Source organism: Populus alba, chromosome 16 (genome assembly GCF_005239225.2).
Source record: "Populus alba chromosome 16, ASM523922v2, whole genome shotgun sequence".
Classification (NCBI taxonomy): domain Eukaryota; kingdom Viridiplantae; phylum Streptophyta; class Magnoliopsida; order Malpighiales; family Salicaceae; genus Populus; species Populus alba.
In genome coordinates this window covers 13,421,319-13,444,871 of record NC_133299.1, presented here as the reverse complement: position 1 = coordinate 13,444,871, position 23,553 = coordinate 13,421,319, and the positions used below count along the sequence as shown (strand labels likewise).

General features: G+C 32.2%; 4 protein-coding genes across 9 annotated transcripts; 3 read left to right on the top strand and 1 right to left on the bottom strand.

The window, feature by feature from the left end:
- The first annotated feature begins 54 nt into the window (after nucleotides 1-54).
- On the top strand, nucleotides 55-8,622 carry LOC118037436 (lethal(2) giant larvae protein homolog SRO77-like). Of its 5 annotated transcripts, XM_035043406.2 has the most exons (24): nucleotides 57-289; nucleotides 541-671; nucleotides 759-843; nucleotides 1,001-1,054; nucleotides 1,282-1,373; nucleotides 1,471-1,574; nucleotides 1,721-1,796; nucleotides 2,018-2,465; nucleotides 3,620-3,958; nucleotides 4,054-4,260; nucleotides 4,351-4,449; nucleotides 4,549-4,621; nucleotides 5,305-5,432; nucleotides 5,557-5,851; nucleotides 5,952-6,187; nucleotides 6,268-6,392; nucleotides 6,504-6,618; nucleotides 6,860-6,915; nucleotides 7,050-7,143; nucleotides 7,220-7,409; nucleotides 7,496-7,570; nucleotides 7,648-7,748; nucleotides 7,833-7,895; nucleotides 8,283-8,622. In XM_035043406.2, the coding sequence occupies exons 1-24, from the start codon at nucleotides 236-238 to the stop codon at nucleotides 8,388-8,390; spliced, it is 3,348 nt and encodes a 1,115-aa protein (XP_034899297.1). In that variant the 5' UTR covers nucleotides 57-235; the 3' UTR covers nucleotides 8,391-8,622. The 5 variants fall into 5 exon arrangements, 4 of the variants coding, with proteins under 4 accessions (XP_034899297.1, XP_073261369.1, XP_034899300.1 ...); XM_073405268.1 differs by lacking the exons at nucleotides 541-671; nucleotides 1,282-1,373 and having other exon boundaries at nucleotides 58-289; XM_035043409.2 differs by lacking the exons at nucleotides 57-289; nucleotides 541-671; nucleotides 759-843; nucleotides 1,001-1,054 and having other exon boundaries at nucleotides 1,282-1,386.
- A 152-nt stretch (nucleotides 8,623-8,774) lies between these two features.
- On the top strand, nucleotides 8,775-10,106 carry LOC118037438 (uncharacterized). 2 transcript variants are annotated; one of them, XM_035043413.2, is made up of 4 exons: nucleotides 8,775-9,192; nucleotides 9,262-9,362; nucleotides 9,463-9,525; nucleotides 9,784-10,106. In XM_035043413.2, the coding sequence occupies exons 1-4, from the start codon at nucleotides 9,150-9,152 to the stop codon at nucleotides 9,889-9,891; spliced, it is 315 nt and encodes a 104-aa protein (XP_034899304.1). In that variant the 5' UTR covers nucleotides 8,775-9,149; the 3' UTR covers nucleotides 9,892-10,106. The 2 variants fall into 2 exon arrangements, with proteins under 2 accessions (XP_034899304.1, XP_073261371.1); XM_073405270.1 differs by having other exon boundaries at nucleotides 8,775-9,362.
- A 201-nt stretch (nucleotides 10,107-10,307) lies between these two features.
- Nucleotides 10,308-12,327, bottom strand: LOC118037437 (selT-like protein). Its single transcript, XM_035043410.2, has 4 exons — nucleotides 12,069-12,327; nucleotides 11,880-11,965; nucleotides 10,889-11,207; nucleotides 10,308-10,696 (listed from the first exon to the last, which is right to left on the bottom strand). Exons 1-4 carry the CDS (start codon nucleotides 12,249-12,251, stop codon nucleotides 10,613-10,615), a joined length of 672 nt encoding a protein of 223 aa, XP_034899301.1. The 5' UTR covers nucleotides 12,252-12,327; the 3' UTR covers nucleotides 10,308-10,612.
- An 8,235-nt stretch (nucleotides 12,328-20,562) lies between these two features.
- Nucleotides 20,563-23,341, top strand: LOC118037588 (omega-3 fatty acid desaturase, chloroplastic). Its single transcript, XM_035043627.2, has 8 exons — nucleotides 20,563-21,291; nucleotides 21,426-21,515; nucleotides 21,646-21,712; nucleotides 21,799-21,891; nucleotides 21,967-22,152; nucleotides 22,250-22,330; nucleotides 22,600-22,737; nucleotides 22,877-23,341. Exons 1-8 carry the CDS (start codon nucleotides 20,774-20,776, stop codon nucleotides 23,060-23,062), a joined length of 1,359 nt encoding a protein of 452 aa, XP_034899518.1. The 5' UTR covers nucleotides 20,563-20,773; the 3' UTR covers nucleotides 23,063-23,341.
- The last annotated feature ends 212 nt before the right edge of the window (nucleotides 23,342-23,553 follow it).

The window sequence follows — 23,553 nt, the reverse complement described above, 5'->3', positions numbered from 1 at the left end:
AATGATTGAGGGAATATTTGAATTGAAAATTGAAACCACAGAGTAACAAACTGTGAAGAATTATCAACGCTTAAAAGTATTGTTTTCCTTTATTTCATTGACCAGTAAAGCCAGGTCCAGCAATGTGCTAGCAGCAGCAGCAGCAGCATCGGTATAATCACTCCAACAAAGTAAAACTCTAGTCTTTATTAATCAACAAATAATCTCTCACATTTTCCAACCTCTCCGAATCGCCATGCTTTCTGCCAAGCGACTCATTCAAAAAGCCGTCCTCCTCCACCATCACCAGGTTGGTCATCAACTCTCACCTTTCTCACTTTTTCTTTCAATTTTTTTGATTATTGATTATTCTCTAGGGTTTCATTTCCATTTAAATAATTCTTTTTTGCCGTTCTTTTCAATTTAAGTGATCTTCAGTTATTAATTTAATAATTTCAAGCATGCGTAGGAAAATCAAATTCTATAATGCTAATTAAAATGTTAATCACCTTGAAGTCATCATTAACTGAAAGTAACCGACCTCGTAATTTATTGATCTAGAATAACGAGGAACGCAGCAGCTTGACGGCAGCGGACTTTGATTTGCAAGTTGTTATACACTACGGGATTCCGTCCACGGCTTCCCTTCTTGCTTTTGATCCCATTCAGCGCCTTTTGGCTATTGCCACACTGTAATTTTTTTTCAGGTTAAAATATAATTTGTAGCGTTGAGGAGTGAATGCTGATTATTTACTGCATTTTAATTGGTTTGATTGCAGGGATGGGAGAATTAAAGTGATTGGTGGTGATGGTATTGAAGCACTTTTTACGTCACCGAAGCAACTGCCTTACAAGAACATAGAGGTTATTATTCTTACAACATATGTGGAGTATTTTTGTATTTTCAATTGGAATTTTGACGCTCGGTATCATTTGGAATATATTTTTTTTATTGTTAATTGATGCATTCGATCATCAATTATTTGTTGATCAGAAATTGATGTTTGGTTTCATTTGGCAGTTCTTACAGAATCAAGGATTCTTGATCAGCATTTCTATTGAGAATGATATTCAGGTATGGTTCTACAGCAGCGACGTGCATGGTTTTTGTATTCTGCTATAAACTTACATGAAAAGTCAGCTAGATTTTTGTGTTTGGTCATTTTGTTGAGTTTCTTCTTGTTGCTCGCTGCTTGCATGCTTTTCAATTGATTGCTGATTTAAAAATCAATGTTCCATAAGTTGTGTATGATTTTGATTAAATTCATTGAGTATGGTTACCTGTTTAACTCATTTTTGCAGGTCTGGAATCTGGAGAGCAGATGCTTAGCATGTTCATTACAATGGGAATTGAATATAACTGCGTTTTCTGTAATCAGTCGCTCTTGTTTCATGTACAGAATTGATGTAAATTATAAAGTGTTACATACATGTTTAATTTTCTGCTAATTGAATGAGAGTGGAAATGATTGCTGGAACAATGCTGCATAGGTATATTGGAGATGAACACGGTTCAATGTCCGTGCTGAAGTATGATTCTGAAGATGCTAAACTTTTGTGGTTGCCTTATCATATAACTGCAAACTCTTTAAAGGGTAATTTCTTCTTTCGTTGAATAGTTGAGGCTCTTATTTCTCTTGTTCTTCTGTACATTGTACTAATAAGTTTTTGAGTGTTCTTGTGGCTCCAGTGTGCTCCGGTTCTTACTTCATTCTTACTGTTTGGGTCTTGTGTTTCACAGAAGCAGCTGGATTTCCATCTCCCGATCACCAACCTATTGTTGGAGTTCTTCCTCAGCCTCATTCTTCAGGAAATAGGCAAGACATAAGAGCTTAATCATCTACTTTAAATTATTTTTTATTTTGGAAGTTTGATGGAAAGTCTGGCTTTGGTGTTATTTTCCATCTCCCTTCTAGCACCATTCTGTTTTCTTTAATGCATATAAGTTGTGACTCATGAGCTTGGAATTGGTTTTTTATCATTGAGATTTTATGTTTTAATCTCTACTCGAAATTTAAAAATCATAATTCTTTTGCAGGGTTCTGATTGCATATCAAAATGGATTGATAGTTCTCTGGGATGTTTCTGAAGGTCGGATCCTTTTTGTTGGAGGTGGCAAGGATCTCCAACTGAAGGATGATTCTAAAAATGTAGACCCTAATATTCCCAAAGATACATCTCATCATCATTTAGAGGAGAAAGAGATCACAGCTCTAAGTTGGGCATCTTCAAATGGGTCCATCCTTGCAGTGGGATATTTAGACGGGGATATCTTGTTTTGGAAAACATCAACTGCTTCTTTCACTAGAGGTCAAAAAAATGAATCGACAAACAGCAATATTGTTAAGTTACAATTATCATCAGCTGAAAAGAGGCTCCCTATTATTGTTTTACATTGGTCCACAAGTGATAGACCTAGTAATGATGGTGATGGCCGATTGTTTATCTATGGTGGTGATGAAATAGGATCTGAAGAAGTTCTAACAGTGAGTTATTTTTCTTCTTAGCAATTTCCTATTTCTTTATTTTTGTTGGCATACATTTGTATACTGTTCTCTATCTTTTTATCTCTTATGAGAAAGCACTTTAGATTCTTCAAAAGAATAAAAAACATAATATGAAATGTAAGTCTTGCTATCGGAAAAGCCCACATGATTTTCAAGGATAGGTTCAGATCTACATTCCAAATCCATTGTCTGGGCTTCGTGCATTAGATGAGCTTTTAGCAACTAAAAAAAAAAAGAATTCAAAAGGAATATGACTTTCATAGTATTTTGTACCTTTCATTTTTAATTGTTAATTCATTACTGATGCATGTATAGTGAAATTCTAGTCATTCCTATTGATATTCGTCTTTATTTAGGTTTGTTTTTGCTGATAGGATGTCTTTTTCTTGTTAAATTGAAATGCTCATGCAGCACCTTAAGAGCTTTAATTTCATCCCTTCACTTTCAATTTCACTCCTAACAAACACTAATTTTCTCTAAATACAAAAAAAAAAAAAAAAAAAAAAAAATCAATAATTATCAAGCATCAGTCCACCTACACCTAATTGTAGAATGGATTTGACTTTGAATTTAAATGCTGTTTTTCATCCTTCAACATTAACTTGATTGAGAATTGAGCTTCATAATTTGTTTCTATTTGTTTTCTATGAAGTTATGTCAGTTACAAACTCAAACTTTCGAATAGATTTCACTGATAGAGTGAACTGTCTTGTGGGACTGGAATAGCTCGTAACTATATGAATAACCCCCAAGAGTTGGTTTATGACTCAACAGAACCTCCCTTTGACTCTTCCTCTAGCATCTATCAGCCAGGGCATGGAGGGAATGGAAGAGTCAAAGTGAGGAATTAGTTTAATTCTCAAAGAGCATTGCAATCTTTGTTAACAGAGAAAGGAAAAGGCAAGCATTCAAATACATTTTTTAAATGATACAGTTGCTATTTAAATTGTAAGCTTTTTTAGGGGCCTGGGTCCAGTTTTTGAATGGTACATTGTAAAAATGACATTAAGGACTAAAATGTAGTAGTCATGTGGCACTTTTCATGGTGCAATCACTGAATCATTTACTGAACTGATGTTTGGAGTTTTTCAACCTTCAATTGTTTGGTCTCATAAGTGATCTGAGTGGCACAGGTGTTAGCTTTAGAGTGGTCATCTAGGATGGAAACAGTGAGATGTGTTGGTCGCATGGATATCACACTTGCCGGCTCTTTTGCGGACATGATTTTGTTACCAAGTTCTGGACCAACAGAGGGTAATCCCAAAGCTGCTGTTTCTGTATTGGCAAACCCTGGACAACTTCATCTTTTTGATGATGCTAGCTTGTCTGCCTTACCATCTCGGCAAAAGCATAAAGCAAGTGTCTTGAATATGGGATTTCCCATGGTAGTACCTACAGTAGATCCACCCATAACTGTGGCGAAGTTCATTACGTTGCCCTCAGGAGGAAACTCATCAAAGATGTTTTCCGAGGTATCTTAAACTCCTAAATTATTCTGTTTTGAAATGTTTAGTTTTTCTGTTAATCTGTGTCATTAAAGCATTTCATATGCTAAATTATCTCTCAGATAGCCACAGCTACAAAACACGGATCCACACCATTCCAGGGTGGTTCTGCAAATTGGCCCTTGACTGGGGGTGTGCCCAGTCATCTGTCATTCACAGAACATACTGGTGTTGAGAGAGTGTACATAGCAGGTTATCTAGATGGATCTGTAAGGTTATGGGATGCCACATATCCTGCCTTATCACTTATTTGCATTGTAGAAGGCGAGGTTTGAGATACTTTTATCATTATCCGTGAAATTGTTGCTCTTAGGTTGAATGCATATTTTTTATTCTTATTAGTTTCATATGATTGTCAGGTTGAAAGCATAGAAGTGGCTGGATTTAGTGATCCAGTGACGAATTTAGACTTCTGTTCCCTAACACTAAGTCTGGCTGTTGGCAACAAATGTGGACTGGTCAGAGATGTTTCTTTAGTGGTTTTTCTTTTCCCTTCTAACTAATGTGTACTTGCCATTTTTTTCTGTATTTACCATACCTATGTCATTGATGTATAGGTTCGCATTTATAACCTGAATGGCAGCTCAGATGAGACTACCTTCCACTTTCTCATAGATACTAAACATGAAGGTAAGTTGTAGGAGGTCCTTCTCTAGAAGCGCACACACTTTTTTTTTCTTCAAACATTAACTTTCTTTAGCAAGAGAGTCCAAATTTGAGATCCAGTTTTACTTTCTGTTTCAAGATGAGTTATGAACTTTCATCGAGACAAAAATAGAATTCCTGCTCATTACCATTATCAATTGCAAAAAGAAATTCATACATAGAATATTGACTATGCTAAAATTTCAAATTTTTGCAATTGGCCTGTTGTTAAAACTGGTTTTAAAATGTCAGAACTTTTTTCAAAATAGTACATATTGGAAAAAGTTTTCAAATTGCTAAGAATTTGAGCAATTGACTTCGTGGCATGAAGGCTTTCAACTCTGAGAACATATCTTTTTGTTACCTCATTTGATTTTCCAGCTCGCTAGATTGTAACCACTATTGGTCACTAATCATATGCAAACTGCTGCAGATAGAAAAATGGCAAGCTTACTTAATCATTTAATTGATTTCAGGCATCTGATATGGAAACTATTACTGAAAAAGCTTCCATTTTCAGTTAGATAGAAAAGTTCCTCATTTACATGGTCCTTTCACTGCAGACAGTTCATTTCTTGTCACTGGATCATTGATATTGCATTTGTTTTGAGAAAGTATCATTAAATCTCTACTTGCTCAAACTAATAGATTTATTACTCGTCTCATAGTTCACACGTTGCCTCAAGGGAAAGGTCCTCCACTTAGAGCTGTTTTTTCTCTTCTCAATTCTCCTATTCTTGCACTACAGTTTGCTAATTATGGAGCCAAGCTTGCTGTGGGGCTTGAATGTGGTCGTGTGAGTATTGTCTGTATTGTCATTTGTATTATGTTGTTTTGATTGTTTTCATGCTAAGTTTATTGACTGGGGCTTTTAGTTTCTTTGTTCATATGAATTCTTGTCTTGTATGCTTTCATTTCAGGTGGCTGTACTTGATACGAGTTCATTAGCAGTTTTGTTCTCTACAGAATCTGTATCCAGCTCTTGCTCGCCAGTCATTTCAGTGAATTGGGTTGAATGTATAAATACTTGTAGCCTTGTGAAAAGCCCAAAGCATTCAGATTCTAATATGCCAATCAACCCTACAGAGCAAGTCATGTTTTTCCTTACCAAGGATGCAACTATTTATATGATTGATGGTGGAACCGGTAGAATGATAAGCTCCCGTCCATGGCATCCAAAAAAGAAATCAGTTGCAATTTCTATGTATGTTATAGGCAAGTATAATCTTAAAGTAGAAGTAAATAAGAGTTTTGTTTCTTTGTATTTGACTTTCACAAATAAGTTCTGGAATTTTATTTTTATTTTTTTCAACAGATGGCAGTCCTTCTGTACCTGGCTTAACAGATGGAAAGCAGCTGGAGGAGTCTGACCAAAATTTCACAGCCAAGAATGAATCTGAACATACAACAACTTCAACAGGGATTAGTTCACATAATAATGAGCATCACTCTTCAGTTAACACACTAACCAGAGAAAGATTGCTGGATTCATTTATTTTGCTTTGTTGTGAGTATTCATTGTGCTTATACTCTACAAAGAATGTTATTCAGGTAGCTCCATTGCCTTTTTTTGTTTTTACTTTCAACAATGATTTACTCTGTTTGCAGTCCAACTAATATATCTTCCTTAGGGAAACAACAAAACCATTTGTAAAGTGAAACATGCAAAACCTTGCTGTTGGGCTTCAACTTTTAGGAAAGAGGGAAACATTTGTGGAGTGGTTTTGCTGTTCCAGAGCGGAGTAATAGAAATCAGGTGAAATTCTCATCTTCATAATAATGCAGATTACTTTCCAGCATTTTCGTACTGCACATCTAAATAGTATTACTAGTAGCAATATTGTTGATATTGCCTATATTTGGACAGATCATTTTCGGGTTTAGAGTTGGTGAAAGAAACCTCCTTAATGTCAGTTCTAAGGTGGAATTTCAAGGCAAACATGGAGAAGATGATGAGTTGTGATAATGGACAGATTACAGTGGTATTATTTGCTTCTAAAATTTTGACATAGTCAGAAAATCATCTTCGTACTTGTTTTTTCCATGTTAAACTTATGCATGCCATGTCTACCTTTTTATACTACTGCGTACTTTCTTAAACTACTGCTTGTAATGTCTACCTTTTTGAGCCATGGGTGTGTTGTCACTTCAATATATCACAGTCTAATTGTTCTGCACTCTTCACAACTATTATGATTATATCTAATGTTAATAATTTTGTAGGCTCATGGGTGTGAATTGGCCTTCATCTCACTATTTTCCGGTGAAAATTGTTTCAGGTATATAATGAAAAAGCATGTTTAACTAATGCCATGCATGTATAGCCAATGCCTGGACAATCTTCGTTGTAAATTTCAGTTGTGCTTATTAGTAGGAAAGCGAACATCTGACAGACCTGCAATGCTCTTTGTAGGATTCCAGAGTCTCTTCCATGTCTTCATGATAAGGTACTTGCCGCTGCCGCCGACGCTGCCTTTAATTTCTCCTCGAATCAGAAGAAGAAGCAGGTGCAAATTACTAACATCAGTTTCAGATTATTATAAGTATAATTTTGTTTTTGTATCTTATCTTATGTTGTTACAGGGTACTAAACCTGGGATTCTCGGTGGCATTGTCAAAGGCTTTAAAGGGGGAAAGGTAGACCACAGTGTGGATATTACTCCGAGTCCCAAATCTGATTTTAGTCATCTTGAAGGTGCTTTTTCGAAGCAGCCATTCTCAGATTCATATCGAACTGCAGTAGATAGTGAGGAAGTTGTGGAGCTTAATATAGGTTTGTGGACCTTAATATATGTTATTACCCATGCCTATCTATACCATAGTCTTTTCTCTCCCATTCTAAAAACTGTCCTTGTGCAGATGATATTGAGATAGATGAACCTTCTCTACCCACAGCAACTACTTCAGCACAAGACGTGAAGAATATGAAGAGAGGTAAATTTGATTTTTACACACGTTAAGCAAGTTTTAACTGATGCTGGTCATTTAACACTACAGTTTTTGCACTCCAGAGAAGCGGTCAGAAAGGGAGCAATTATTAGGTGCGACTGATGATATGAAGCCCAAACTTAGGACACCTGAAGAAATTATGGCTAAATACAGAAAAGCAGGGGTAATTTCCTGTGATCAACTTGTCTCCTCCATCATAACATCTGTTCGAATGGATTTCCTTGTCTGATGTGGTTACTGTGTTCAGGATGCTTCTTCGGCTGCTGCACAAGCAAGAAACAAGCTTGTAGAAAGGCAGGAAAAACTTGAAGTAAGATATTATGGATTTAAGATTTCTGTGAGATTGCTTTGGTATTTGAAATGGATAAAATGGCTTCTACTTTGTTAAAGCTAAACTAACTTGTAGGTTTTGTTGAGTGGAAATGATGAGAGAAAAGAGAAGATGCCAATTCTTTGTGGCAACAATGAATTGGGAGTTTCCCATCTCATGTCACCCTATTTTTGCCGCTTTTGTTCGCAAAGCTAACTGAGAAATTCACAAGACAATTTCATTGCTTTGTTGATTTCCCTGTAGAATAATACATTGGTTATGTCTCATGGTCAAGTCAGTGAATGTCAGCTCATCCGTCTAGATCTGTTAACTGTGCATAGATTGTCTTAATGACCCCTAAAGATACCTTTTTATCACTCTCACCAGAGAATCAGTAGGCGCACTGCAGAGCTCCAAAGTGGAGCCGAAGACTTTTCATCAATGGCAAACGAGCTTGTCAAGTTAATGGAAAAACGAAAATGGTGGCAAATATGAAGAAAATAGAAGTCTAGCTTACTGGCATGGGTTTTGATTGTTTGTACCCTTTTTGTCGTGAGTTTTAGGAGTGCATTTTTTGAATCTCTAATGTATGTTAATTTATCCGACTGCAGTTCAATTTTTTGTGCAATTTGTAAAACACGGAAGCTCGAGACATTTCTTATTATTTTCATTTGTTGTATAGAATTTTTTTGTTTTCTAGAAATAAAAAGAGATTGATTCACTGAAACCGATTCTGCCCATTCATTAACTGAGAGAAACCAGAAGGTTTGTTAAACGGGACTGGATTTTTCTCGGCATTATACCAGCCAGATGCAAGGGTTTTGCTATTTGTTGCTGGTTCTACGATTGTGGCCTCTTTATGTTGTTTTACAAGGCAAGGTTCTTGCTGCAAGACAAGCAGGTTCAAATAAATAGCATCAGTTTTCTCTAGATTGCTTTGTGAATTTGTGATTTGGCCGTGTTACTTGAGGGTGTTGCACCTGGGGTTCCAGGTGCTGAAAATTAAAAATGCAGGGCTAAAAATGGCCCAAATTATGACTGGAGATCAGATTTTACTAAATTAGACGTTTCAGGGAGTTGTGGAGCTTAATATAGGCCAGTGGAGCTTAAAGCATGCTAATTATGGTGGGGCTTAATATAGGTATGTGAAGCTAATTACATTAATAAACCCAAAAACTCTATTCTCTTCATCTATCCCTCTCAGTTCTTGTGTTTTCTTCATCGGAACTGATACGGAAACACTGAACCTGCTACATGGCGACCAAATCATCCAATGAAGTTCAAAGCAAAAGGAGAGGTAAATCTGAGCTATCGTGTGTCAGCTTGTATGATATATATTGGGCAGTAATCATCTCTAATTTTGCAGAGAAGAGAACAGGAAGGGAAAATTTATTGGGTTATGGCGAGGAAACAAAGCCCAGAAGCAGGAACCTTGGAGAAATCGTAGCCAAGTACAGAAAATCCAAGGTAAGGTCGCATCTTGATTAAAATCAATGAACTCTTATTTCATAGGTAAGGCCACCACATTTGTATTGATTGTGTTTTCCGGTTTGGTAAATAATTTCAGGATGCCTCTTCCCTGGCTATGAGTGCAAAGAACAAGCTGGTGCAAAGGCAGGAAAAGCTTGGTGTAAGATTCCAAGGATAGACCTAAACATCTTTTGTTTTCGTTGTTTAATTTCCCTAGATTCATTTCGTGTCATAATTTTTCTCCAGATGACCTGCTTAGGCAAATTACCCGTTTTTGGATTTCTTCAGCCTTCATACATTCCTTGACAATCACAATTATATTGCTTTCTGAAATTTGAATTGTTATACACAAGCAGCGTATTCTTACCATCTGCTAAATGATTTTTTGTTTTATTTTTGTTTGTATAATAATTATCAGAAAATCAACAATCAAACTGAAGAGCTGGAAGGTAATTCAGAAGACTATGCATCATTGGCAAATGAACTTCTCAAGAAGATGGAGAAACGAAAATGGTGGCAAATATGATAAAAGATAAAAGAGGCCTGATATGCTAGCTATCTGACACTTTTTTTCAGGTTTTCCCTTCTGTTTGTTTACCCCCTTTGTGCATGGTGATATTTCTCCAAGACACCAGCACGAGATTATACCTAAAGCATGCTTGTTGGCATGTAATTCATTATAAAATTAAGAACCTGTACTTTGATAAGTATAGGAGTAATTTTCAACTGTGCTTGCATTTCTATAGATGACACACTATAAAAGCAGCTTTCCTCCAACTTCCCAATCACCAATTCCATGAATAGGACTGGTTCTTCAATGGTCTCTTGGATTCACAGTTAATGTTCCATTATTATTTATTTTCCTCGGAACACTTTCCATAGAAAATAAACTCGTAACCACTGAAGGCAATGCACCAAAAATTGTCGAAAAGTATCATAGCTGAAAAGTATCATAGCTAGGCTTACGCCAAGATACTGAACTTGTACAAATGTAGCATCACAGAGCGCACTGAAGGCCATCTAGAGTCTAAAAAGAGGATGGGATACCAAAAGTTAAAAAAGAAGAAACGAAACAGACCTTCAGAAGACCTGGAAACCAATGCAGCGTGTTATTGTCAGCTTCAAGAGTGAGTAGAAGTAGAAAGTTGCATCATAAATGTGAACAATGTAACTCATTGAAAATTTTATTCGTAGCCTCCTCGGAACACTCACTAGGACCAGACATCTCCCACATTGTCCTGAACAAATCATCTGTTAGCAAGTCTTTTGCCAACAACATCCCTCAACTCAATTTCACCAGGAAACCGATGCTCCATCAACTTGGAGAAAACCTACAATGAGGAGAGCACAGAAGAAAGCATTTTTATACATACCACATCTGTTCCTACAAATCATCCTAACAACCTATATGCAGGTATTTAAGGTTATCTCCTCCTAAGTCTAAAATTGCAGTATCATTCATAGCATAAAAGGAAAAGGAAATTAAAGACAACATGCGACATTAAAAAAAGAAGTGACTTTACCAATTCACCATTGCAAAATACTTCAAAAGCACCGGAACTCTGAAGGAATGATTGGATTAAGTTTCCAAAAAGCCAAGTGCTAGCAATACTTCCGAATCTGTTTGCACGTAGCGAATAATACCACGGGGGTGGAGCTGCAAATCCTAACCTTGGAAAAATCTGTTCGCCTGCCAATATTATCCCAATTACTCCAAACTGAACAGCAGGAACTACTTTGCTGAGTAGGCGCTTTGGAAGCGAAGCAGGATAGTTTGCCAAAATAACCTGTATCCCAGGAAATTCTGATTCCAGCATATTTTTCATAGTCACAGCAGTTCCTCTGCCAAAAGAAACACAACTTATCCGTGAACATTAAATGTAAGAGAAAAAAAACTAGGATTAAAAACGGTAACCACAAATCCTAAAACTAAATATTAGATCTAATTAATATTATTAATTTGTTCCCACATGAATGAGAAAAATACCTCCCTTTACTCTGCTTTTAATTATATATAAAAAAAAAAAAAAAAAAAAACTGTCCACAAAATTGGAAAAATAATTATGGCAAATAATCTTGATTCTTGATGGTGCACAATTATGAAAAATAATTTATAACCAATCACCACCAATGCAAGTTAAACTCAGGTAAATTAAAAGTCCATTTGACATAACTTATAAAAAGTGAATTTTGACTTTAAGTAATACTTCAAAGTTGTTTTTCATAAATAATTTTCAAATGACTTTAAGTTTATATTAAAAGCAAGTTTGATAAAAATTACTCAAAGCAACTTTTCTAAAGAATATATTTAATGTAAGTTAACATCCACAAGTCAAAAGTAAAATTAAATCAAAATTTTGACTAAATTTTGTAACAAGATTTCTAACCAAGCATATTTATAACTTTTCTATGAGTAAAAAAGAAACTTAAATCAATCATATCAAACGGAACCTAAACGATTTCAGTTTAATATAACAACAACAGCATTCAGAAAATGTGGAGAATGGATTAAACCTGTAAGAACAAGAAACACAGAAGTTGATGTTAATAACGTTGCCAAACCCAATATTGCCCAGTCCTCCAACGATGGTGCTTGATTTCTGCATCTCATCAAAACATTAAAGATTATCACAAAGAAAGAAAACCCACTTCGATTATGTGAAAAGCATAAAGAAACATGAAATTTGTGAAGTTTAAAGATACCTGTGTGGGAAATTGAAGTGGCTGTTGTTGAAGAACTTGTTGAGGTTTTGTTTGGAATTGATGGATGTTGTGGTGATCATTTGGAGTTGGTTTTGGAGGTGGTGATGTTGTGAAGAGATTTAGAATGTCTGAGCAAAACAGAAAGATTGGTAAGCCTAGAAGGAGGATTTGAGATCGATCCATTTCTAGCAAGAAAGCAAGGACAGGGATGATGACGGATTGCTGTAAAGTCTACTGAGCGGCTTTTGACGTTGTTTTTCTCTGCGATTTTATTTCGAGAAAAACGGGCCAAGGCCAAATACTATTCCGCTCGAGCCTTAGGGCCCCTTTTTACATTGGAACAACAAGACCATAATTGACAGACCCAACCCAGAAACTGACTTGAAAATTATTTTATCAATTTACAGGTTATACAGTCCATCCAAATTAATTATTTTTTATTAAAATAATAAAAAATTTTTTTTTTAGTATCGAACTTGGGTTTAAACCATGTCAGTTAGGTTTTTTATATCAATATCTTATTTAATTTAATTAAAAATAGATTTTAAATTTTAAGTTTTTCAGGTACTTCCAAGTGGATTTAATAATTATATACAAAGATAATTTTAAAGCTAGCTTAGTATTATCTTATTTTAGTTTGAGAATATCCCTTTCCATTAAATAAAAAAAAATAACGAAGATTTAGGTCAAAATCATGTAAAATAGTTAGACTAATATTATGTAAAATAAACATACATATATACATATCCAACCTTTGGTATATCTATCTCTAATTAAAGTTTTATTTACAAAATTACCTTAAATTTCAACCTTATACAAATATGATAGAATTTCTCCACGCACATATGGAAATGGAGGAGAGGTACTGGTAGTGTGCCTGCGTTGCGCAACGGGATTTTTTTCCATTAAAAATAATGTTTAGGTAAAGCAAATGTGTTTTTAAAAAAAAAACATTTAAGTCTTAAGTTATTGATTGAACAGGTTTTAAAAAATTAGTTTTATTTTAATCAAATGATAAAAAATATAATTATAAGTAATGGACAAAATTAATAAAAAAAAAAGGTGATAACGATAATATAATATAAGAAAAAATATTTTTTGTAAAATATGACAAACAATGTAACTTAATTCTCAACCCATTAAATACAAAGAATGAAATTGAGTAAAAAAAAGAGCAAAAAAAACCTAGATCGGCACAATCCAAGTTAGCAAGATAAGCCTGTAATTCATGGAATAAGGAGCGAGTCAATCTAAGTTAACCCACCAAACATATAAACACAATCATGAAATCAGATAACTTATTAGAAAAGAAAATATAAAAAATCCAAAATCCAAAAAGAAAATAAGTTTTTTAAAAGAAAAAAACAATGTGAATCTGTATTAATTTTTCAACCTTGTGACCTAAAGTATTAAAACGAAAAAAAAAAAACCACGAAGCTCAATTTCCCAAGTAATTAAATGTTGAAAGATTAACTAGGAAAAAAATATCAATTACATAAAAGGATAAAAAATGACAATTGAAAAAATAGGGATCTAAATTGAAATAAAAAATAAATTTTATTTTTAATTAAATGGTGAAATTAAAAAGATAAATTAATTGAGCAAAAGGAGCAAAAAATAATTAAAAAAATGATAATCAAAATTGAAATTAAAATTAAAAATAATTTTTTGATTAAATGATGAAATTGAAAAAAAAATCACTTAAACAAAAGTCCTAAAAAGATATTTAAAAGAAGAACGACCAAATTAAAAAATATAATATATGACAACTTGAAATTGAATGATGAAATTGAAAACATATAAAATTTTTACAAAACAACCAAAAAGAAAAATTAAAAATCAAAAGAATAAATATTAGAGTTGAAATACCAACAATAAAGAGAGTCAAGTTAAAAGGTTTACCAATAACAAACTGGACAACCACAACTAACACGCATTGCACCATTAGTAAGAGGATGTGACAATGCTTCCAATGACACAATGGAAAGGCATTTTTGGATGCCAAGAGGCGTTGCAAGTGCTAAAGAGTGCACCATAAGCAGCTCCACCTTTGTGTGTATGTGTGTGTATGTGTGTATTCAAATATCAAATTACCTCCAAGTCGACCTGATAATTATGAAAAAAATCATTGTGAAAAGATTAATAAAAAAAAAGCCCCTTAACACTATTTTTTAATTTTTTGCTTTGAAGAGCATTTTAATTGTTTCATTATACTTTTTTTTTTTGGTCAAAATACTAAAGTTTTCCTCAACTAAATTGGTAATATTGAAAAAACTACTATGAAAATATGAAATTATCCCTTAATATCAGTTTTAGATTTTTCAATGCAGATTGTATTTTAGACTTTTCATTGTATATTTAAAATGATAAAAAAAACTTATTTGTTCATTGAATTTGATAATGATTAATGGATGTTGTGAGAAGAGTAAAATAACCTTAAAAGTAAGTGTTAAGGTTTTGAATGGAGAAGCCATATAATTATTTTTCCGGTGAACACAGTGATTCACTCACAGGATACAGTGAAAATTCCTCCCCAATTGCCTTTTATTCATGTTAGCTTAGGAGTTTGCAGTGGCATTATAAGAGGGAAAATGCACTATTAATAGGCATTTGTTATTGTGATACTGGTTGATTGTCAAAATATTATTAAAAATATATTAGAATAATATATTTTTTAAATTTATTTTTAACATAAGCAAATCAAAACAATATTAAAAATATAATATCTATTTTTATTATCTCTATATTGATTGCTTTCTTTTTCCACTCTCTCTCTTGCTTTCTTTTTTCTCTTTTCCAAATTAGTCTTTCATCCTATCCTAATATTACTAATAAAAAAACAAACAAGTATTTTTCAGATTTATAAAATCTAGAATTTCTAGAATTGAAATATGTCAAAATATTGCACATTCCTTAAATGTAATTACATAATTCAACAAAATCAGGTTTCAAGATAAAGTACTTGAGGGTAGTTTCTAGCCACCTAAATTTGAATAGAAAATACAACCATATGACAAAAAATATTGATTAACCCATAAGATTATTATAGAAAAATTTATTGAAATAAGCAATAAAACCCATAACATAGAAAACATGTTAATAAGTTTGATCTATAAAGTTGAAATTGAAGAAATGAAACCCTAAAAATAGAAGAAATATATGGGAAAAAAAAATAATTACTTGTGGTTCAATGTAGTAGTGGAGAAAGTTGTTTTTGTTAAAAACAGGTACATGTTGATGTTCGTAAGTAAGTGAAGAAAAGTGAGAAGAGAGAGTGTATTTCTTTGCTAAGAAGAGAAAAATGTTTTCCTAGCAAAAGGGATTATTTTTTAAGTTGAATGGAAACATTTTCCATTGCCCAATTCTCTAAAATTCACTAAACATTTTCCTCTCTTAAACTCAAGGACTAAAATACAAATACAATAAAATTTTGAACTAAAGTGTTTAATTTTCAAACTAAAAGGACCAAAAAGGATTTTTGAACCCGGCAAAATCAAGCAAAAAAGCAATGAAACCATTTTTTAAAAAAATAGGCTTTCATTTTTTCTCTGTTTCAATTTTGGCCATCTTGTTTTCAATATTTTTCAAACAATAAATTATGGATTTTTTTCTTGTGGAATTTCTGTATGAGCAAGTAATGTTAAACATTAATAAAATAGGATGAGAAAAAATTCCAAGAATATAAGTGGATTTCATAAAACTTGTAAATGAATTCCATTTTAAGACCATAATCTAAAAACTTCATTTTTGAAATTTCTTATTGTTATATTTTACTTTTTATTTAAAATTATTTTTTTATATACCTGCAAAATCGTAATAGTATTCCAAGTTCGTTGCTATTTTATTGACAGTAATATAGTATTTAGTAAATACTGTTTTTGTAAATTCTTGCATTCTTGTTTTCCAAATATTTATTACTTTTCAAGTATAAATATAAAAATTACCCTCCAACTATATACACAATCTCAATTTTACCACCAAATAATTTCTTATATCAATTTTAATCTCAAACTTTGAAAAATTTTCAATTAAGAATTTACATATATTTTTAAGGCTTTTTACATATTTCCATTCAAATTATACTCTTTTTCTCTTTTTTTTATATAGAAATTATGTGATTTTATAGAGAATCTAACTGTTTTAGTTAAGTGATTCTGAAATTGATATAAAACATAGTTGATATATGAAATTAATATTATCCTAATAATATGGAGATATATTCGATGTTTTTTCTTTTAAAAATAATGTGATGGCAGTGGAGTTTTTATTATATATATATATATAAAGTCTAGTATCAATTATTGTACTAGAGAAATCTCCAAATCCATTCGAACATGATTGCATCCTTTAGACTATAATGGATACCCCATGATTCAAAGGATACATACCCTTTGGTCTTCTTCTTCTTTTTTTTAATAACAATAATGTTTATAAATATGATTAAAACCGTATTTTTAAAAAAATATTTTTTTTTTTATTTATTTATTTACTAATATAAAAAATATCTTCTTAAAAAAAAAAATTTAATCATAATAACCACCACCACACCCTTCCAATCCATGGGATCTAAATCTTTTCTTTCATAGTGCTTCCGTGTCCCCATCCAATTTCAGTACACAAAATAGGAAAGTTTAATTTTCAATCTCACGTTTGACACATGCTTGTCATCACAAGGCCTTGAATGTGGACACAGCTGGCGATCAATAAGGCCTTTGTCAACTCACGTTTGACACATGCAAGGTTAGGTTAATTTAGGATAATTATTTTTTTAAAAAAATAAAAATAAAATAATATTATCTTAACTTTTTTTAAAAATTAAATTAAATTTTAGCCAAATAAAACTAATTACAATTTCATTTTTCAAGTCGATTGAGTTATAGGATTAATCAAGTTAAATTAAATTAATTTTTAATTTAATATCCAATTCAAGTTAGAAGTGAATTATCCAAATTATAGATTGAGGTTTAATGATAATATTATAATCCATTTAGATATAAAACATGGATAGATTCATGCATGGTCATATATGTTTATTCAAATTAATAGATAAAGCATGTCTAATATTAACATTTTCTCCATATTTGGTAGCAAGATTTTTACTGCTCTCCACATATATGAATTCTAGGTTCATTGTATAATATTTCCACTGGTATATATAACTGGAGCATTGTTATTAAACTCGATTCAAGTTTTGGGTTTTATGAGTTAATCCGGGTTAATTTAGATCAACCCGGAAAAATTAAAAAAAAATTAAAAGTTTTAATATTTTATATGAAAAAATTAAGAAAAAAAATCCATGTAAAATATAGACTATACATATTGTAAAAATGAAGTTTAAAATAATATTTTTTAAATTTTTTTATCCTATATTAAAAAGATATTATGATAAACTTTTAAGTTGAAGTATTTAAATCAAAAAAAAATTTTTTTTTTCCACATTGAAAAAACATAGTTTTTTTTTTTTGTGAACATAAAGTATATAAACTAATAGGTTTCAAATCCTACATTGAAAAAACATTACTTTTTATTGGAAACATAAAGTGTAAATACTAATAGATTTCAAATCCCACATTGAAAAAACATAGCTTTTTTATTAACATAGAGTATTTCAAGTATAATTTTTTTCTTTGAAACATAGAGTATATATACTAATGAGTTTCAAATCTCACATTGAAAAAGCATAACTTTTTTTCTTGGGAACATAAAGTATATGTTATATTGATGGGTTTCAAATCCCACATTTGAAAAAGAAAAAAAACCTGGGTCTCACCCGAGTTGCTTAGGTCATGAGTTAACCTGCTGGGTCGACCGGGTTTGGTTGGGTCGTGGCACTGGCCAATTGTTTGACAGATCCAAACTGATTTAGCTCCCGAATCGACCTATTGGTCCGGATTTAATAACTATGAACTGGAGTGTGGTGAAATTGTTAGAAATATTTAGCTTTCCAACTTATCTATTGATTTTATAACAAACAAGGATGATAATAGAGATCCATGTAATCAAAAGACTTCTTCTGCCTTTATAAATTCCTTCTAGTTATTATACTCCCCTTTAAACATACAAAGGTAATTTTCAAGTCTTTATATTTATCCTTATTTAAAGTTGAACCTCTAATAGAGATTCACAATATTTTTTTCGAATTCATTAATTTTTTTTTGACTTTATATTGGTAAATAAAAACCTTAAACAAAATTAACAAGAAAAACATATGCACACCATCCTTTACAAACAATATATAAAAAAATTAAAATAATCTATGTTCATTTAGAGATATCCATTTCTATACAAAAATGATAAAAATCATCGCTGTAAAAATTATACATAATGATATATGCAGATATAGAAACTACAATAAATATATATAAAAATCCATCTCCGCCTTAAACTTGTATGTATACTCTGTATTTGACGCCTCTATCAATAATACCATATGCATGTCATGTATCTATTATCTAATAATTGAGGGGGGGTACAGACACAAAAGTGTAATTCTAAAAAGTTGTCGTGATGGTCAGAAGGATTTACCCACGCTGTTTTATGAGTGGGGTTAAATTCTTTTTGAATGTAAGAAAAAAAAATATTTAGAAGTTGTTAATTTTTTATTTTTAAATGGAAAAAAATTTAAATTATATAAAAGTTGATTCAATGTGATTCAGTTGACTTTATGGGTTTAAAAGCAACTTGAATGACTTTATAGAAACATCGATTGACTAAAAAAAAAAAATTTCAAAATAATATATTTTTTTAATATTAAAATAACAAAACATTGAATTGACTTGGGTCAACCTTGATTAACACGTCAAATCCGTTACTCGAGTTATGAAATTATGATAACTCTAAATAAAATAAATCAAAACAAATTATAAAGTTTAATTCTCAATTCTAAAAACATGATCTAAGTTAACCTCTCAAACCCACGACTCGGGTTATAAGACCGATATAACTTTATATAAAATAACTCGAAATAAAAAACAAAATTCAATTCCTAACTAGCCAAATGTTGAAGATGATTTAAAAAAAAAACATAAAAATAATCTTAGTTAATCTGTCAAGCCTATGACTTAGATTATAAGATCAAAATAAACTCATATAAAAAAAAAAAAAAAAGACAACCTAATTAAAAACAATCGCAACTCTAGTAAAAAAAAAAAAAAATCCTATAAAAAGCAAATCAAAACAAATTATGAAGCTTAATTCTTAATCGACTATGTCAAGCCTAATATTGAATGATAAAATTTGTATGAATTAAAATTTAAAAATGACATTAAAATAAGGCAAGTCAACTCAGGTTAACCCGTTAAGCATTATTCTCGGGTTATGAGGCTGGTATAACCTAATAAAAAGTAAACCGAAATAAATCATGAAGTTTAATTTTCAATCAAACACAATATTAATTGATGAAATTAGGAAAAAACTAATTAAAAAAGTTTTTTTTAAAAAGTCAATTTGGTTAAATCGCCAAACTCGTGATTCGAGTCATGAGACGTAGACAACCTAATTACCCAATAAAAAGAAAATCCAATATTAAAGGACCTGTAACCGAAGTTATGAGATCGAGATAATCTTTTAGAAATGAAATTGAAAAAATAACATGATTTAACTGGGGTTAAAATGCCAAAACTTGTGAATCTGATTATAAGACCAAATATATCCGTCACAGAAATTAAATCAAAACAGATTATGAAAACTTAATTTCTTAACTGACTCAATGTTGAATGATGAAATTAAAAAAAAATTAATTAAAAAAATAGATACAAAAAACAACTGTAGTCAATTCAGGTTAACTTATTAAGCACTAATCTAATTTCAAAATAATTCAATATTAAATAATAAAATTAAAAAATAATAATTAAAAAAACTAGAGTTTATTGGCTTAACCCACAACTCATGTCAAGATATTGAGATAGTCTAAAAAGAATAAATCTAATATTAAAATATAAAATTAAATAAAAAATATTATTCTAATAAATAATTTGTGATTTATTTAAAAATTCCTAATCTTTTATTTTTGTTTTTTGAAAATTTTAGGGCTAGTATTTAAGAAAATTTATTAAATTTCACTGTTGAACAGCAGAATCTTTGCCACACAATCTATCTCCCGTACACATTCATATATCATCATTCATCCAAATCATCCTTGATTCCTTATACTACAAAAAAAGAAAAAGACAATAGAATTCCCTGAAACGGTCAAACTCCTATTAAATGGCCGGTAGGCAAGTTTCACGCGAACCAAACAGCAGTAAAAGCCACACGTTTATGTATTTCAAAAAGTGTTTTTAAAAAAAATTATATTTTTTAATTGTTTTATTAATTTTAAATTAATATATATTTTTAAATCATTTTAATATATTAATATCAAAAATAATTTTTTTAAAATAAAAAAATATTTTTAAATATACATTTTAACATAAAAAATTATTTAAAAAACAATCAAAACAACACAGTAAATACATTATTTATAACCTCCCAAGAGACCACACAGGTCAGGAGAAGAGAGAGAGGGAGACTGTCATCTTTTATTTTTTTCCTAACTATATAGTATTATTAGAGTACTATAATCTTTTAGGCTTCTCTTTTATATATCTTGCTTCACTTGTTAGTTCTCTTGTTCTTTGGTATATTTAACTAGTTTCTTGCTTCACTTCTTCTTTCCGTGTCTCTCCTTGTCTGAAGCGAGGCAGACAAACCCAGTTTGGGTTCCAATGGCTAGCCTGGTGTTGTCAGAATGTGGCTTAAAGCCTCTCCCTCAAACTTTGCCTAGACCTAGAACTGGGATCATCTCTCACAATAACCCTTCAAAGACAAGATTTTTATGCACCAACAGGACACTCACAGATATAAAAAGACTCCCTTTCGATAAGTTTTCAAGAGGGTGTTTTAGGGAGAGGAATTGGGGGCTTAAAGTGAGTGCTCCGTTTAAGGTTGCATATGGTGAGGAAGATAATAAAATTAATGGCTTTAATGGGCTGGGAGAAGAGGAAATAGAATTCGATCCCGGCTCACCACCTCCATTTAATTTGTCTGATGTTAGAGCTGCTATACCAAAGCATTGTTGGGTTAAAGATCCATGGAGGTCAATGAGCTATGTTGTTAGGGATGTTGCTGTGGTTTTTGGTTTAGCTGCAGTTGCTGCTTATCTTAACAATTGGCTTGTTTGGCCTCTGTATTGGGCTGCTCAATCGACTATGTTTTGGGCAATTTTTGTTCTTGGACATGATTGGTAATCACTTTTCTTTTCTTTTTCTTTTTTTTATGTTTATGGTTCTGGGTTTTTTATTATTATTTATTTTGCTTGTTCCTTTTGTTTTGGTGATGCTAAGTCTGTGTTTTGTATGTTGAGTTTGATTCGTGTAGTGGCCATGGGAGTTTTTCCAATAACCACAATCTAAATAGTGTGGTGGGGCATATCTTGCACTCTTCAATTCTTGTTCCTTACCATGGATGGTAATATCTTGCACTTTGATTTATACAAATTGTTTGTGTTTTTGTGTTTCTTTTCACAGTCTGCAGAAATTGTAATGTATTGATTTGAGGAATTAATGAGGAAATGCATTGTGTTGGCTCTATTTCGCAGGAGAATCAGCCATAGGACTCATCATCAAAACCATGGACATGTTGAGAAGGATGAATCATGGCATCCGGTTAGTGATAAACTCTGTTTATGGGTTCTCTTCCCTTGTCGGTTTGCATTATAAAAGCTTTACCAATTTCTTGTTTTTTGATGTAGCTGTCTGAGAAAATATATAAAAGTTTGGACGACATGACAAAAAAGCTACGATTCACTCTGCCATTTCCCATGCTTGCATACCCCATTTATCTTGTAAGTATGTGTTCTTTTGCTGAGCAATTTTATTCAGAGTTGAAGAAATTGATTTCTGAAAATTCTTTTCAACAGTGGAGCAGAAGTCCTGGAAAAACCGGTTCACACTTTCACCCAGACAGCGATTTGTTCGTCCCAAGTGAGAAAATCGATGTGATCACTTCTACCGTGTGCTGGGCTGCAATGGTTGCTTTGCTTGTTGGCTTATCCTTTGTAATGGGTCCTATTCAACTGCTTAATCTCTACGGAATTCCATATGTGGTAAATGTCCGTTTCCCTGCCATGGAAATTGAGTTTCCACAAAGGTTTTGTCTTTCCATTCAAGGAATTTCTTAACTTGGTTTTTGTTCCATGTTAGGGTTTTGTCATGTGGCTGGATTTAGTGACTTACCTGCATCACCATGGTCACGAAGACAAGCTTCCTTGGTATCGTGGAAAGGTATGCATGTCCTAACTGCTGCGTTATTGTTTTTTTTTTTTTTTTTTCCTGTCCTGATCCTTGATCTCGATACTATATTTAAATCCCAACACGCGACAAGTTAATACTATAATATATTGATATCTAGAGTCGTATGCTTAAGTTGATTTTCATTGCCAGGTCTTTTCTAGATACTCTTATCACCAAGAAAAGAAATGTCTATGGTCTCTTTATAAAGATTGGTCTGAAGCTTAATCATTACATTTTAATCTTTCAATGTCATTGAACAGGGATGGAGTTACCTGAGGGGAGGGCTTACGACGCTTGATCGTGACTATGGATGGATTAACAACATCCATCATGATATTGGAACCCATATCATCCACCATCTGTTTCCTCAAATCCCACATTATCACTTAATCGAAGCAGTGAGTGTTTCTTTATTTTGATCAAGACTTGTTTGTTATTGCTTCAGATGATCACCTCTCTGAGACCTGAGGCGAGACTTGCTTGTTTTGACCTGCTGTTTTCTCTTTTCCGATTGTTATTGCTTCGTTGCATGTATAGACTGCGGCGGCCAAACCAGTGCTCGGGAAATATTACCGGGAACCAAAGAAATCAGGCCCTCTACCTTTTCATCTAATCGGAGACTTGATAAGAAGCATGGCAAGAGACCACTACGTTAGCGACGCCGGGGATGTTGTTTACTACCAGACCGACTCTCAAGTTAGTCGCTCATCATCGGAAGAGTGAATTCCCCGGCCTTCCTCAACTGAATCACCGGATAGTTTGCTCAGCCGCTTTATATTGGATTTATTTGCCTAGCTTAGACAATCTGTCTGAGCAAGATCTGCCATGGTAAAGGCCAGGCTCGTTTGATCTCAACTTTTTCCTTTGAGAAAAACTGATGCCTACCAGAAATGACTGCAGGTCTTTCTCGGTGCCTGGGAAGAGTGTACATGTAGGGGTATTTTCGCAATTAATGCTGTAACAGTGAAGGGAATGATGTATGTTAAGGAAGTGTTTGAGATTCCGCTGTTTTATTTAAAAATATATTAAAATAATATTTTTTAATTTTAAAAATTTATTTTTAATATCAATACATTAAAAATCACCTTATGTTGTTGTGTAGCATTGAAAATAATAAAAAAAAATAATAATTGAAAAGATAATGGCTCCTTTCTTTTATTATATTTTCCTTTTTTTTTAGAATTTTTTTTTAGAATAGTTACTTTTTAAATAAT

Excerpts from the sequence above, each read along its gene's own strand:
- LOC118037436 (XM_035043406.2), top strand. The coding sequence starts at position 236 with ATGCTTTCTGCCAAGCGACTCATTCAAAAAGCCGTCCTCCTCCACCAT. Across the intron at positions 1,374-1,470 it reads ATCAGTCGCTCTTGTTTCAT|GTATATTGGAGATGAACACG; the intron begins GTACAGAATTGA and ends AATGCTGCATAG. Across the intron at positions 7,144-7,219 it reads CGAATCAGAAGAAGAAGCAG|GGTACTAAACCTGGGATTCT; the intron begins GTGCAAATTACT and ends ATGTTGTTACAG.
- LOC118037588 (XM_035043627.2), top strand. The coding sequence starts at position 20,774 with ATGGCTAGCCTGGTGTTGTCAGAATGTGGCTTAAAGCCTCTCCCTCAA. Across the intron at positions 21,516-21,645 it reads CTTGTTCCTTACCATGGATG|GAGAATCAGCCATAGGACTC; the intron begins GTAATATCTTGC and ends TCTATTTCGCAG. Across the intron at positions 21,892-21,966 it reads TTGCATACCCCATTTATCTT|TGGAGCAGAAGTCCTGGAAA; the intron begins GTAAGTATGTGT and ends TCTTTTCAACAG.
- LOC118037437 (XM_035043410.2), bottom strand. The coding sequence starts at position 12,251 with ATGGATCGATCTCAAATCCTCCTTCTAGGCTTACCAATCTTTCTGTTT. Across the intron at positions 11,208-11,879 it reads TGTGTTTCTTGTTCTTACAG|AGGAACTGCTGTGACTATGA; the intron begins GTTTAATCCATT and ends TTCTTTTGGCAG. Across the intron at positions 10,697-10,888 it reads TATTTTGCAATGGTGAATTG|GTTTTCTCCAAGTTGATGGA; the intron begins GTAAAGTCACTT and ends TCCTCATTGTAG.
- LOC118037438 (XM_073405270.1), top strand. The coding sequence starts at position 9,150 with ATGGCGACCAAATCATCCAATGAAGTTCAAAGCAAAAGGAGAGGTAAA. Across the intron at positions 9,363-9,462 it reads CCAAGTACAGAAAATCCAAG|GATGCCTCTTCCCTGGCTAT; the intron begins GTAAGGTCGCAT and ends AAATAATTTCAG. Across the intron at positions 9,526-9,783 it reads AAAGGCAGGAAAAGCTTGGT|AAAATCAACAATCAAACTGA; the intron begins GTAAGATTCCAA and ends AATAATTATCAG.